Source organism: Coffea arabica, chromosome 7e (assembly GCF_036785885.1).
Source record: "Coffea arabica cultivar ET-39 chromosome 7e, Coffea Arabica ET-39 HiFi, whole genome shotgun sequence".
NCBI lineage: Eukaryota > Viridiplantae > Streptophyta > Magnoliopsida > Gentianales > Rubiaceae > Coffea > Coffea arabica.
In genome coordinates this window covers 13,946,085-13,960,840 of record NC_092323.1, presented here as the reverse complement: position 1 = coordinate 13,960,840, position 14,756 = coordinate 13,946,085, and the positions used below count along the sequence as shown (strand labels likewise).

General features: G+C 36.2%; 2 protein-coding genes across 2 annotated transcripts; both read left to right on the top strand.

Moving 5' to 3' along the window:
* Nucleotides 1-4,895: 4,895 nt before the first annotated feature.
* Nucleotides 4,896-8,425, top strand: LOC113700555 (alkane hydroxylase MAH1-like). The gene is made up of 5 exons (XM_027221030.1): nucleotides 4,896-5,924; nucleotides 6,051-6,148; nucleotides 6,236-6,407; nucleotides 7,504-7,568; nucleotides 8,065-8,425. Exons 1-5 carry the CDS (start codon nucleotides 4,896-4,898, stop codon nucleotides 8,423-8,425), a joined length of 1,725 nt encoding a protein of 574 aa, XP_027076831.1.
* A 4,538-nt stretch (nucleotides 8,426-12,963) lies between these two features.
* LOC140011238 (GDSL esterase/lipase At1g58430-like) lies at nucleotides 12,964-14,028 on the top strand. The gene is made up of 4 exons (XM_072060002.1): nucleotides 12,964-13,000; nucleotides 13,110-13,402; nucleotides 13,523-13,744; nucleotides 13,864-14,028. Exons 1-4 carry the CDS (start codon nucleotides 12,964-12,966, stop codon nucleotides 14,026-14,028), a joined length of 717 nt encoding a protein of 238 aa, XP_071916103.1.
* Nucleotides 14,029-14,756: the final 728 nt, after the last annotated feature.

Genomic DNA, 14,756 nt, shown 5'->3' with positions numbered 1-14,756 from the left:
AAACAGGTATATTATAATGGATTCGGGTCCGAAATCTTCAATTCTGACCAAAACTTGATCCACTGGCAGGCCTAGTTGAATGCTCAGGTTGTGTTGGGATTGCATTTTTTTGGATTTTTTGTAGAAAAATTACTGTAGCGATTTGATATATGTGAGGTAAAAAGGTGATAGGGAAATGTGTTCACGGAAACGTAGCAATTTTTCGACGGAAAATGGCTTTCCATACACAGCCTCAGTTTCTAGAGGCAAGTACACTTTCTTAGCATCTTCTTGTACCTGCAACAGTAGTAATCTCTACAGGAAACCAATTCCATCACAAAAGGCTATAGCATGAATAAAGGATACCTGTGGGATTCGGGGTAGTACCATTAAATAGAATTTTGGAGTAATCCTGTACAACTTGTCATGTTGAATTCAGATTATTCTCAACTGGCAAGACAATCTTGAGGATGGGAAGAAGTATGATGATTTTATCACTTGATTGCCCCAAGGAGAAATAGAGCTAACTAAAATGGATCCCTAATTGTAAGTGGTGGTGAGAAAAAATCCTATGAAGGAAGATAGTGTATTGAGACATCTTCTCGTGAGTTAACTAGAAATAGGACTCGGGTAATTCAGATGTATACTTTGGTATCATATTAATTGGTAGTTCAATACAAATTGTTGCTAAAAGAATTATTCGCCAAGATGAAGATTTATCAGTAAATTGGTTTAATTTCTTTTAAACAGGTTTCTTATTTTGTGTGGAAGTATTTTTTCCTCATTATTTTAATTAGTTGAAATAGTAGTCAAAGAATTTTCTATTTGTATGAGTCTAAGAATTAGGAATTATTTCCTATCTTGTATAAAATTAGGAATTAGTAGTTATTTCCTATTATTATTTGAATGTTGGTTAAATAATGTAGCTTATAAATATATGAGGATTGTCATACTGCAAAGTGACACACAAGGGGCAACATGTGGCTTTCCACATAAGGTAAGAGAGAATTTTTGGAAGGTGAGAGAAATTATACAAGAATTGGATCTCGGTTCAAGTTGTACTGAATTTTGCTCTCATGATAAAGAGCAGATGTTCTCTCCATAGATGTAAACTCAATGATAGAGTCGAAATACGTTAAATCTTATGTGTCGTTTATCTTTCATACTTATGACTTATTTGTCATTAAATTTGTGTACTTGATATCTTTATAACAGTTTATTTCATGTCTGGATCCCAACAAGAGCTACTCTATAACTGGTCACAGTGTCTTCACCTAAAAAAAAGGGTTAATTCCACTTTGTCCCCCCAAACTTTGGATGATTACCCACTTAAGTCCCTAAACTTCAAAATGGGACACTTAAATCCCTAAACTTATAAATACCTCCCACTTAAGAAAAATTGTTAACAAATCCTGAATGCCATTAGTGGTCGAAATGTCCCATTTTATAAGGGTTTAGGGATTTAAGTGTCCCATTTTATAAGTTAAGCGACTTAAGTGGGAGGTATTTATAAGTTTAGGGATTTAAGTGTCCCATTTTGAAGTTTAGGGACTTAAGTGGATAATCGTCCAAAGTTTGGGGTGACAAAGTGGAATTAACCCTAAAAAAAATGCCAATACTTCTTTTTGCCGAGGGTAAATTACTTGTAACCTCGTTATGTTATTGCATGATGCCACATTCCTTACCTTTTCAAAACCAAACAACCAGTAAGGCATTGCCAATACCCGTTATCACTGAGATTTTTGACAGTCATTACTATTTCTATTATTTTGGTGTAGACCAAAGTCTCTATAAATTTAGGGTTGAATTTTAATCAACGAAGGAATGTATTCCTTTAGCATAGAATCTGACAGATACTTATAGGCAGCTTCGGTGCAATAATCAACATCCCAAAATAAGTACTGTGAAAAGTTCCTACATACAGGAGTGAGAGGATTACACGATGGCCATCCGCTTTCCATATATCCAGTTCCACAACATCCTCTTGTAGTTTCCACAAATCCTGGCAATACCAGTTTTAACGTTTTAGCTGTGTTGAAAAAGCAGTTGATTGCTTCAATGCAAGGTAGATAATTGAAGAAACATATTTTCTTGACAGGTGAGATTTATTGAGAAGTTTGTAATTACAAGTGGCACTATACCGTATCTTTGAGGATGCCTAATCGTGTCCATTAGTGGATTATAGGTGTCTGTATATACAAGTTTGCTCCCTGGAAATTTTGACTGGATGTGGGATAGCAGCTTCATCAGCTTCTCATTATAGGATTGAGCCTCTGAGTTCATGCGTTCTATGCATGTTCTATGATTGTTTGTGTTGTTTATTTGGTTATTTGATGCTATTTTTTTTTGGAACAAATTATTTAGTATTTTTGCTTATCTAATCATGATTAATAGGCCATTAGTTATGATAATCTAAAAGTATTGAATCACCCATAAAAGTTGGGATTTAATGCTAGCTAGTTTAAGGAAGTGTTAAATTTAGGTAGTATACTAACAAAAATAGAGGTGCACATTTGTGATTTTGTACCATATAATTTTGTAGAATCTAATAAACCTGTAGCTAGTTTCATGACCATGAAAGCACATATGGATTTGTTACAAGTGTGATCAGTACACTAGTAAAAACAAATATCGCGTACATTAGGAAATTATATTATAACTTAATCAAGATATTAACACTCATTCAATTGTAAAAGTAGTTAAGATTTTTACAACCTTAGAAACCTTTAACTGTAATTTTTACTTTCTTTTATTGTATATTTGAAGTATATATTTAATTTCTTGTACTTGTATTTGTCTAAATAATAAAGGAGTTTAACTACTATCGGTAATAGATCACTCTTCACTCTTTCTCGCAGGATCAATACCTAATATCCCTTGCTATTTAGATTTATAAATTTGAAGCGAAGGATTAAATCTCGTTGGTTCTAGGTTTGCATAGGGGTGGAATTGTAAATTTAGACATACACATATAAATCAAAAAATGATACATTTTGATGGGATTTTGATAATACCTAACTCATTCACATATCCATGTCCAGTGCCCTCTAACTATGCATTTTTTTTCTAATAATAAGATTACAATAAACCCATAATAGAAATTTATCAATACTACAACCCACCCTCAAATGGTGGGATAACCATTAACATGAAATTAGAATAACCTCAGATTTAATTAGTTGTCTCCAATTGGACGGGTAGACAGGAAGAGCTTGTACTTGCATTACCAAGCTAGCTAGGTATATTGAGTTTAATTGCTACCATAGCTTCTTGAATTTAAACAAAAAAAAAAAAAAAAAGAAACTATGGGAGACAATTAAAAAAAAAAATTTTAAGTTTTGATGGCCGAGTTGCGGAGTGGCTGGAACGTGACTTTTTATGAAATGTTATTCTATATAATTTAATGCAGAACACAGGGATTTACTCTTTGACCACCCACCAATCTCTGCAAAACCTCTTGCATCACCCTGAAAGGTGCATTCTTTGAAAAATTTATCCTTTAGTACAAAAAGGGTTGGTCTACCAGGTTCTAAAATTTATTCAGAATCTTCAATTTTAACATTTTCTCTTGGGGAAAAAAGAAACAGAAAAGAGAATCCATTGCAAGTCGTCTCCAGGATTCTCTCTTCGCCCATCAAATTGTTCTGGCAGTAGACCAAAGGTTTAGTTATCTTGTATGATACATAGGATCTAGATACAAAACGTGCAATCAAGTGGCAATCTACCAATCGAGTCAAGAGGATTACCAGCACAGCTATGCTGATTTCTTGGATTTAATATATTGATACGCTTAGCTTGAGCTGGGTTAGTCGTGTTCAATATTCGACCTGTCGTTCAGTTGTTTGCTGGAAATGAATGTCCACAGGTAGAAATGATTACCACATGATATGAAAGTATTTGGCGAAAAAGAAATTAATCAATGGTTTTTTCCCAGTTGAAACTTCCATCGTGTGCACTGCTACTTTTTGAGTATGAAATTAGAAAAAGAACAATAGTTGTATCCATGGTTCAAAGTCGTGGTAGCGGCTGCAATCGCGGCCTGGACTGTTTCACATTAGTCTAGACATATCGATCGTAATTTCGGCAAGACGTAAATTTTTGAAATATTCAATATTCTAAAAATTGTAAAAAATATGATAAACAAAAATAATTAAAAAATTAGCAAAAATAATAAAAATTCGAATTAATTCGGGATGACTTAGGACGATTCGATCGTTTCTATCCATTTCGAATATGTCTCGGCCGAGTTCTCAGCGATCATTATATCGGAGTCATCTCGTTCCTATATCGGATCGGGAAGCCCCGTTCCGATAACAACTCGGCCGAGTCATCTCAGTCTCGGCCGAGTCTTTGAACCATTGCATCACGGGCGCTTGATTTTGAATCGCAGCTATAATATGAATGCTTGAGGTTTTAAGAAATCTTGTTCATTTTGGGAGGTGGGTACATTTAAAGTTTAGAAATAAAGTTAGGATTCGATTGAAAGATTATTATTTTTTTCCTTTTTCTTTTTATTAGAACACTACCAATGATTTATTTTATAGACGTCCACAACTAAAAGTTACCGAGTCTATAATCTTGATATTTTCGGACAACTGGTCACAAAACCTGGCTGAGAAATCACAATCCCAGGCATTTATCAATTCTTTTCCGTTCCCCTGTAATCTTACTACAGGCTGTGAAGATATATCAGCTTAGATCGGGAACGTGCACGAACCTGTTTATACAAATATATGTGCAGATTGCTTGAGATCGACAAATCTTGTGCTGTTGTGTTTGGCTGCTTGCTATAACTCATAGGATGATATTTCATAAGTTCGAAAAATGAGTTTGCAACGCAGACACTGGACCACTATTAAACCTTGTTAACGTACGGCAAATACTGCTAGCCCAAAATCAATCCTAGCTGACACTAAATGGCAACAATTGCATACATATTTGCATTTTCAAATTCTATAGCTCTAGTTATCATTGCAGCGGTTGCCTTTCTACTCTTTCTTTGTTTCTGCCCGAGGAATGGGCAACCCCGTAATTGGCCCCTCATTGGGATGTTGCCCATGCTGCTGCTAACCAGTTTTATATTTGACAGTGTCACTGAAGTTTTAGAGTTCTGTGGCGGCACCTTTGAGTTCAAAGGACCTTGGTTTGGCAACAGGGATATGATTTTCACCGCTGATCCCGCGAACGTGCAGCATTTATTGAGTACAAACTTCTCCAATTATCCCAAGGGTCCCGACACCAGAAGGATTTTCTCGGCCTACGGGCAGATCCTATTTGCCGCGGACCAAAAGGATTGGAGATTTCATAGGAAATTCGGTCTCGCTTTTTTCCACAACCAACAGTTGCAACATTTCACGGTTAGGATAAACCAGGAAGTTCTTGAAAAAGGGCTTGTTCCAGTTTTGGATCATGCTTCTGAACACGGGATTACGATAGATTTGCAAGATGTGTTCCAAAGGGCTATGCTTGATGCAACATTCATGATGATCAGTGGCAAAAACCGCAGCTCCCTCTGCGTTGGACTGCCAAAAGATGTTGTTTTGGAAGCCTTGCATGATGCTAGTGATGTGATATTGCTTCGCTATATTCTCCCAGAAAGATTTTGGATGTTCCAAAGGTGGCTGGGAGTTGGTGCAGAGAAGAGACTCAGTAAAGCTTGCGAAGTTTTGGATGAAGCAGCAGCAAAATGCATCAAGATTTGGAAAGAGCAAACCGACAATATTTCCAAATCCGAGCATGGTGAGGAAAGTTTGGATGCAATCACATTTTTTTACAATGGGAAGGAGTTCCTGGAATCAGTTGGGGGGCAAGACTACACTATGAGAGAAATTGTAAAAGGAATTATATTTGCAGGAACGGATACAGCTTCACCAGTTTTATCTTGGTTTTTTTGGCTTCTTTCGAAGAACCCCATTGTTGAATCCAAGATTAGAGAAGAACTTGCGGTAAGCTTTGAGGCAACTGAATCACGTACGCGTATATTTTTCGACCCAAAATAGTTAAAAAAGCTTGTTTATCTCCATGCAGCCATGTGTGAAACATTAAGGCTCTTTCCATCAAGTCCTTTTCAGTCGAGAACTTGCATCAAAGCTGACATGCTACCAAGCGGTCACCGTGTGAAAGCGAACAAAAGAATTGTTATTTGTTCTTATGCTATGGCAAGAATGAGGTGGATATGGGGAGAAGATTGTCTTGAATTCTAGCCAGAGAGATGGATTTCGAAGACAGGATGTTTAAAGCCTTTGACATCCAACAGGTTCGTAGCATTCAGCTCAGGTCCCAGGATTTGCCCGGGGAAAGAGTTGGCTTTTGCTACAGTTTTGTTCAACTACCAATTTCATGTAGGTACCAAGATAGCAAAGGATCAACCAGTGGCAACCCCTGCAGCCTCTACTATTCTTCGTATGAAGCATGGTCTGACGGTTAAGGTGTTAAAGAAATCAACTAATTAATTGGGGTGGCACCAATAAAATTTTTCCAGTTGGTTGTTATTTGATGTTACTAAGGGTGGCAACAACGCCCCGCCCTTCAGGGATAGAACTGGGGCGGGGGCGGGGGGAGAAAATTTTCCCCCTTAAAACGGGGCGGGAGCGGACAACATACACCCGTCCCGTCTCTCCTATATAGAAGTTTTAATTCTTCCAAAAGTAAAGATTTTGTCATTTGAAAGTGTGATTTCAAAGTCACAATTTCAAATTGTGGCTTTAAGTCGCCATTTAAGGAGACTTTAGTTAGTTTATTTTTAGTCATCATTTGTCTTTAATTTGCTTGTTATAAAGTCACTTAAAGTCGCATCATCATCTGAAAAAGTGACTTTGAAGTCACTAATTCAAAAAGCGAGATCTATACTTCAGGAAGAATTCAAAATTTTGGACTAATTTTGAAATTTCTAATAAATATTAAATTTTTAGGTAAAATGACCGATAAAATACTCAAGCTGCTAACGATCGATTAGTGAGCAGTTCGACTCGTATGCAGTTCTAGTGATGAGAAGTTAGGGATTGAAAGGAGGACAGCTTGTAAGGCATGAAATAAACCAGGGGCATATTTGTTATTGTGACTAATACACAAGGAATGAGGACTTCTTCAGGGCTCTACGTGGAGAAGGCTATTTGTCATGGAGCACAATGCCACAATCTCAAAATGAGCTCGCCCACATGACCAAAAAAATCTATTTGGAGTGTGAATATTATTAATAGGTGTCCAAATGGATGGTCATAAATACACTTAAATTTCACACAATTTATTACATTTATACATATACTAACCATTATTACCCTCCATTGTATTATACATTATCTTAACCGTTAGACAACCCTTATTATCTATCATACATAGAACACAGAGCTCCAGACATTGAGTATGACTGAATTCTGGCAATTCCACGTTAAACCAGTTTGCACATAAGGTGTAAAACAAATTGGGGTAGGTGTACATAAGTTTGGGTAGAATGTAAACAAATTGGAGTAAGATGTAAAAATATTTCAAATAACTATTTTACCCTGAAATGGATTGAAAATATAGACTAGTGAGGCCCCTGATCCAGCTAGATTTTGGGATGAAAAGAAGATATCGTATTCTGTGATTCAGTACTTCTGACTTCGTGCATGGCTTACCAGGCTGTAAGATTACTTCGAGCGTAACCGAGTGATTACAATACTAATTTTCATTCTTAAGACTACATTGCCAAGTTGTATGCTCGAGGATTCTTCGCTAATCATGTGTTGTACTACCACGTTTAGCAGCATAAACGAGACATAAACATCATTATGTGGTACTCAAGATTAATTGAATATTTCTAGCCAACGTGCAAATTCCGTCGTGCTGAGGAATCGATGCAGCAGTGCAGAGTTGGTGGCTAATTCAGTACTGACATTTTAACTTCATGAAGGTTGAATACTTAATTCTTCGTCAATTGCTAATAACAAATTCTTTCATAACTAAGACGCCAATACATTCCCGAAGGTCTAAACACACAAATTGGAAAATGAGCAGACACAAACAATCTCGTCCATGGCATGCATTTCCTCTCCTCCTCTTCTCGATCTTTTTTGTACAAATTTACTTCACAATCATTATTTCCAGTTACAGATGCAGTGCCCAAAACATTCCAAGATTCAGTGCCATACTTGTCTTTGGTGATTCGGCCGTCGATCCCGGCAACAATAATTACATAACCACAATAGCTAAAGGCAACCATGCTCCATATGGCATAAACTTCCCTGGTAAAATTTCGACTGGGAGATTTTCTGATGGAAAACTCGTCCCAGATCTTCTGGCATCCATGTTAGGCCTCAAGGAAACAATCCCGCCGTTTTTGCAGCCAAAACTATCGGATCAAGAACTGCTCACAGGTGTCTCCTTTGCATCAGCTGCTGCAGGATTTGATGATGAAACCTTTGCTAGCAAACATAATTCCAATGTCCAAGCAACCACAATATCTTAAGGATTACATGGAGAGGCTGAAGAAGATTGCTGGGAGACAAGAAGCTCAAAGAATCGTTAATGAAGCTTTGGTGCTTGTACATGCCGGAGCTGTTGATTTCCTATATAATTTCTACGTTTTACGGACTGATAGAAGACTTGAGTTCAGTGTAAACGATTACCAAGATTTCTTGCTGAGGAACTTGCAAAATTTCCTGAAGGTTACGCTCTAGCTCTCTCCCTCTCTCCCTCTCTCCAAGTTCTCAATTTGAATAATTCTCATACGTACATGTCCAAGATACATATGGATAGCCTCTTAATCACAGTTTGTATACATAATTGGATTATTGACACCGTAATGTAGGATGTCTTGTATATCTTAAATCTTGAAAAAGAAGAAGAAAAATCCATAAACGCATGAATATCAATAATCGCCCAAGAAAAGGAACCTTGTGCAGGAGAATTTCAGTCCTTCTATGCCTAGATTATAGGTAAAACTATGACTGATCTGCCTGTAGATCACCAACATAAATATCACAGTTACAGATCTTACTTAAAAGAATTATTATAGTCTTTTTGCATTTCATCAGCTTTTCATAGTCGTAGATTTGCGACACCGGACTATATTTTTATTAAACCACCAGTTTTTGGGTTGGTGGTCACCACCAATGCATTAAGACTTGATGGGGTAGGAGGCAAGGGTTCAAACCTTATCTCCCTTCAATTTGCCACAATTAAATATGATCTTGCTTAAAACAATGAAAGTATGACATGTTTTACTTCTTATAAATCTCAGGAACTATATGATCTTAATTGCCGCAGGCAGAATAATTGCTTCCGGGATTCCACCACTTGGCTGTTTGCCAATCACGATGACCGTGAATTCAGCAGTAGGAAGAACATGTACAGAGAACATGAACCTAGAGACTCGATCTTATAATGAGAAGCTAGAAGAGCTCCTACCACAAGTCCAGGCAAAATTTCCTGGGATCAAACTCATCTATCTAGATACTTACCATCCAGTACTGGACATGATCAACCAACCTCAAAAATATGTACGACTGTCATCACCATGAGCTTAAAAATTCTACTTGACGTTTTACTTTATAAGAAGATAAATCATAAAAGTACTTCTACGTATATTGCATTTTAGCTGGTAATGCCTCACGCACTTTGCACGTGATTGTATTAATCCAAAATATGACACTTTTAAGATACTAAAATTCTTTGTAAAATTCTGATTTTTTTAGCTTTAAAATAGAATAATTCTTATATTTTTTATTTCTTTTAGTCAATTTTTGTAAAAATATTTTTAAAATGTGAACTCTTATATGGAGTTTCTTTTTTTTAAAATTTTTTTTTTGACCCTTTAGATAAATCATGACCCAAACTCTAATACACAAGTATTGATTCTCTGCAAGAAATGTATCTGCATATATGGAGTTAGGAGTAACAAACAAAATTGATAAACATTATGGTAATTGATAACTTTTCTTTTCTTCGGATGGATTTGAATCTCATTAATTGAGATGTAATGTTCATTGAACTTCGACAATTTGCTGTTTGTGTGAGTACTAGTTGATAAGGGGATAAATAATCCAAAGGATTTTGCCATTTTCAAATGGCTCATGATCTTCTTATAAAGATTTTTCAAGTCAATTTTTTTGCTCTTTTTTTGCATGTTTTCGATTTTTCCTAAAAGCATGTATATTTTGACTAACTATTTAACATTTTACCATTGCTTTGAGCAAGAAATTTTAAGTACAAGAAATAATTGGAGATGGAGTGTAAAGAAGTTTTAAATGAGAGAAGAAGTTTTCATCTTAATTACTAGCATTGTCGAATCAATTGGCAGCGTGACAGTTTTCATTTTAAATGTTTTATTCATTTAATTAAAATCATAACTGAAATGAAACAACTCTAATTATTAGACAATATGGTACTTTGGGAACAGAAAAATTAAAACCAAAAATTGCTTACACTCCCATTCCCATTGCCTACACCATTCATACTTTTATATGGAGTACAAATAGATAGATAGACGGATACAGATTGCAACTTCATAACAAGGGAGTGGTTGTCAATGGAACAAAGGATAGGAATATTTTGAATCAATTCAATTCACATAGTTAAAAAGTCAAAGATGATTTTATTAACAAATGAGGGACTACCAATGATAGATCTTCTTTTTCAAAAATGCTAATTATGCATTTCATGCGACAGAATTTGCAGAAACAGGAAGAGGATGTTGTGGAATTGGGTTGTTGGAATTTGGGCCACTGTGTAATCCACTCGCACCAGTATGTGGAAACTCTTCCCAGTGCCTATTCTGGGATCGTGTCATCCTAGCTACCGAAACAGTTTACCAAAACTTGGCAAAGGAAATCTTTACCAAGTTCTTGCTTGAACTTAGACGAAGCACGAGTTGATCAGCTAATTGTCTATCTAGATTTTGGTAGTCAAACTCAATTTCTAATGTTAATGATTATGGTGAGGAAATTAAATCCTTAATTTGAGATCCCATTTCGTGTATCTCGTCACAATTTCGTTCTTGATAAATCCTTAATTCTTTTTCAGTCATAGAGCGAGCGCGTACATAACATAGCAAATTTATGCATAAATGTTAATCTGATTGTACCCTTTCTTTTTTTTTTTTTTGATAAATAGCAAATTTCATTAATTGATTGCTGGAAATCGTCAAACACGATTTGTTTTATATAACTGTCCTAATGACATGTTTAACGTGTACGAGAAATTAGGGATATAATTATATACTGTATGTTATTCTGATTGCACATTTTCTTTTGATACTAGCAAAACATGCAACAGTATCCTTTTCCTGCGATGCGATTCAGGTTGAAATTGTCAAAATTCCAAGCTGTTGAACATTCTACTAGTGCAGGCCAGCAGACTCATTACAATTGTCCAAGCACATCAAAGTTTGTGTTGTGAATCAGGGAAAATTAATTATTTGATGTGCAACTGTGCACATCCATCTCGTTGCTGCAGCTGCCTGTGGCTGCATGTACACTAGACTATAACCAAAACCATCCGGAAAGGCTTACATACTGGTAGATGAAGAGCAGTAATCAATAGTCCGTGCCTATTAGGAAAAATGAAAAGGACAAACATAAAAGAGGAGAAAATGGAAACAGTACTAGAAACCAAGTTTGCTTCAGGAAGATATCGTGAGATGAGTTTTATTTGGAATTTTGACCAGTCGATTTTTGTCTAGAGCTGGATTTTGGACATTGCTTCAAATACTAAATCTTTCTTGCTCTATTAATTTCAAGAAAATACGAACTTACAATAGAAAAAAAAATAGAAACAGTACTAGAAGCAGTAATGTTTGCTCCACCAATTTTGAATGTAGAGATAGGGAAAATGCATTGGAAAACTAATTCATTTACTTTATCCTATATTCAGTCATTGAACTAGCGGGATTGTGGTTAATTAATAGTCGTGGCCAGCAGTTGAAGGATGAGAATAATATCGTAATTAATTGCACAAATTGAAAACATGTACTAGGATTAGGATTATAGTTAGTAGTTGGCTAATGATCATAAATATAATTAGCAAGTTATATATTTGGCACTACAGAAAAATGTGAAAAAATTACATATTGTAGGTATAGATAGATAGATTAACCAACGGCCCTTCGGGCTGTTGGCCACCACCAAAGACTTTAAGTCTTTGTGGAGTGAGAGGTCGAGGGTCCAAACCTTACCTTTTATCAATGTGCCATAGTTTCTTCTAAATCCATACTAGTGCGTAGTGCATCCGTATCTGTTTGGTCCGATAGTTGATGTAATTTCTGTCATTAATGTAGATTTAATGAAATGTTGATGTTTTTAACAAAAAAAATTATTGAATTAATTATGTTATTGACATTTAATATATCTCACTCTGATTATGTCTTTTCCATAATGAGAATTTTTTATGAGATAACGTGCAACACTTAACGAATCTGAACAGTTACTGGTTGACCAGGGAAGAAAAATACACCCACTACTCTTCTCTGAATGATGCTTCAAATGATCAGTCATATGTTTTATAGATTATATATTTCTCAGTAAATAACGAGCTAAAAATTGAGATTTTAAAGCTCATGGTTGTAACAGTTGACAGTAATGTTAAGGTTAAGACAAACAAATTGAGCTAATAATGCTGCATATCTGTAACTGATGTAAAGGTTCACTGAAAGCATTAAGAGTTGGAGATGGACTTCAATTTCATAGTCAATTGAAAATTTGTTGCTAGCAACATATGCTTTTATAAGGGTCTCATTTCTCTAAGGGCTAAAGCTTCAAAACTTAGTAGTAAATCACACATTTGTTGACATTTCCCAACAGCGAAGAAGCAATCTGGTCAATGGCAATTCCTAGCCATTTCTGGAATTTCTTAGTGCAGATTTGCTTCTCGCGATTCTCGCTTTCAACTACGAATGCAATGGCCAAAACATCCCAAGATTTAGTGCCATTTTTGCCTTTGGTGATTCGGTCTTAGATACTGGTAACAACGGCTACTTGAATTCAATAGCTAGAGCCAATTATCAGCCATATGGCACAAATTTCCCAGGCAAAATCGCCACCGGAAGGTTTTCTGATGGGAAACTTGTGCCAGACCTTCTAGCATCCTTGCTAGGCCTGAAGGAACTTGTGCCCCCTTATCTACAGCCAAATCTAACCGATCGCGACTGCTAACAGGTGTCTCCCTTGCATCAGGCGGCTCAGGATTTGATGATCAAACCTTTGCCATTGCAAATGTAATTACATTGCTAAAGCAACCAGGAAATCTTCAGGATTACCTCAAGAGGCTGACAAATGTTGTAGGGAGCCAAGAGGCTCAAAGAATTGTCAATCAGGCTCTGGTTCTTTTGCATGCAGGGGCCGTTGATTTCCTATACCACTTCGATGTCTTAAGGACTAATCGAAGAATTCAGTTCACTGTACACAACTACCAGGATTTTCTTCTGGGCAAATTGCAAGATTTTTTAAAGGTTATTCCAACATGATAAATCTTCTCATTTCTGATATCATCCCCTTTGCTTTTGGTTTTGTGGATTCATCTGTCAAAAACAGTGACATTATCATTTTCAATATTTGTTGTAAATCTCTAGGAGCTGTATGATCTTGGCTGCCGCAGGATTATTGTATCAAACCTGCCACCACTTGGCTGTTTGCCCATCACAATGACTGTAAATTCCCCAATTTGGGGAGGATGTATAGAAAAAATCAACGTGGACACTCGGTCTTATAATGACAAGCTAGGGAACCTCCTACCCCAAGTACAGGCTAAACTCCCAGGAATCAAACTTGTCTATCAAGACACTTATGGTTTGGTAATGGACATGATCAACTATCCTCAAAAATATGGTATGCTCTTCGATTTACAACTTAAATGCATTTCACAAATATTCTTTGTATCAATCGTAGTATGATTCATACTTTTGTATTACAGGATTTGTGGAAACTAGATGAGGATGTTGCGGTGCTGGACTATTGGAATTTGGGACCTGGTGTAGCCCAATCACTCCAATTTGTGGGATCACTTCCCAGTATTTATTTTGGGATAGCATTCATCCAACTGAAGCAGCATACCGGATTGTGGCCAAGGAAATCTTGAAGAAGTTGGTGGAAAGCAATTAACATGGCGGACAATGATTGAACACGTTCTTGATTTCTTCTTTAGTCTTTCATGAAGCAGTCTTGACCTGTTGTCTACCATTTTTTGAAACTTATTCTGCTTGATTCTTGTTAATACATCTTCCATCTTAGTCGTTGATCACATCTACTTCTACTAATGAGAAAAACTTTACTCTTGTTCTGTGCTTTCGCGTAATTCTTCAATTGCATTTGCATTCTCTCTCCCGTATCCGATGTAATGAGTGTGAAATATGTATGATATGATAATATATTTTATGTTTAACAGCCATTTTTTTAATGCCCTTTGCATAGATATTTATAAACTATTTATTAATGCCATTTTCATATCGACTGAAACATTTTCATAAGTAGTAGTCCGTCACACCAATTGAGCCAACAACATAAATTGGTAATATTCAATTTCAAGCATCTCATGTGACAACTGCGATTTAATCACCATCCTTTGGACTGATAGCCACCACCAAGTTCTTAAAGTTTGGTGGGATAAAATGTCAAGGATTCAACCTTTACCTCCCATCAATTGTCACAATATGTGAGTTTTCTAAAAATTCAGATGGATGAGTAGTGGTTCAGTCCCCATCGGTCTCCCGTAGGTTCAATTGGGCTTCTCTCTTAAGTTAGGATAGAATAGAATTATATAGATAAAAGTGACGGTTGAAAAAAAAAATATGACAACTGCGATTTGAG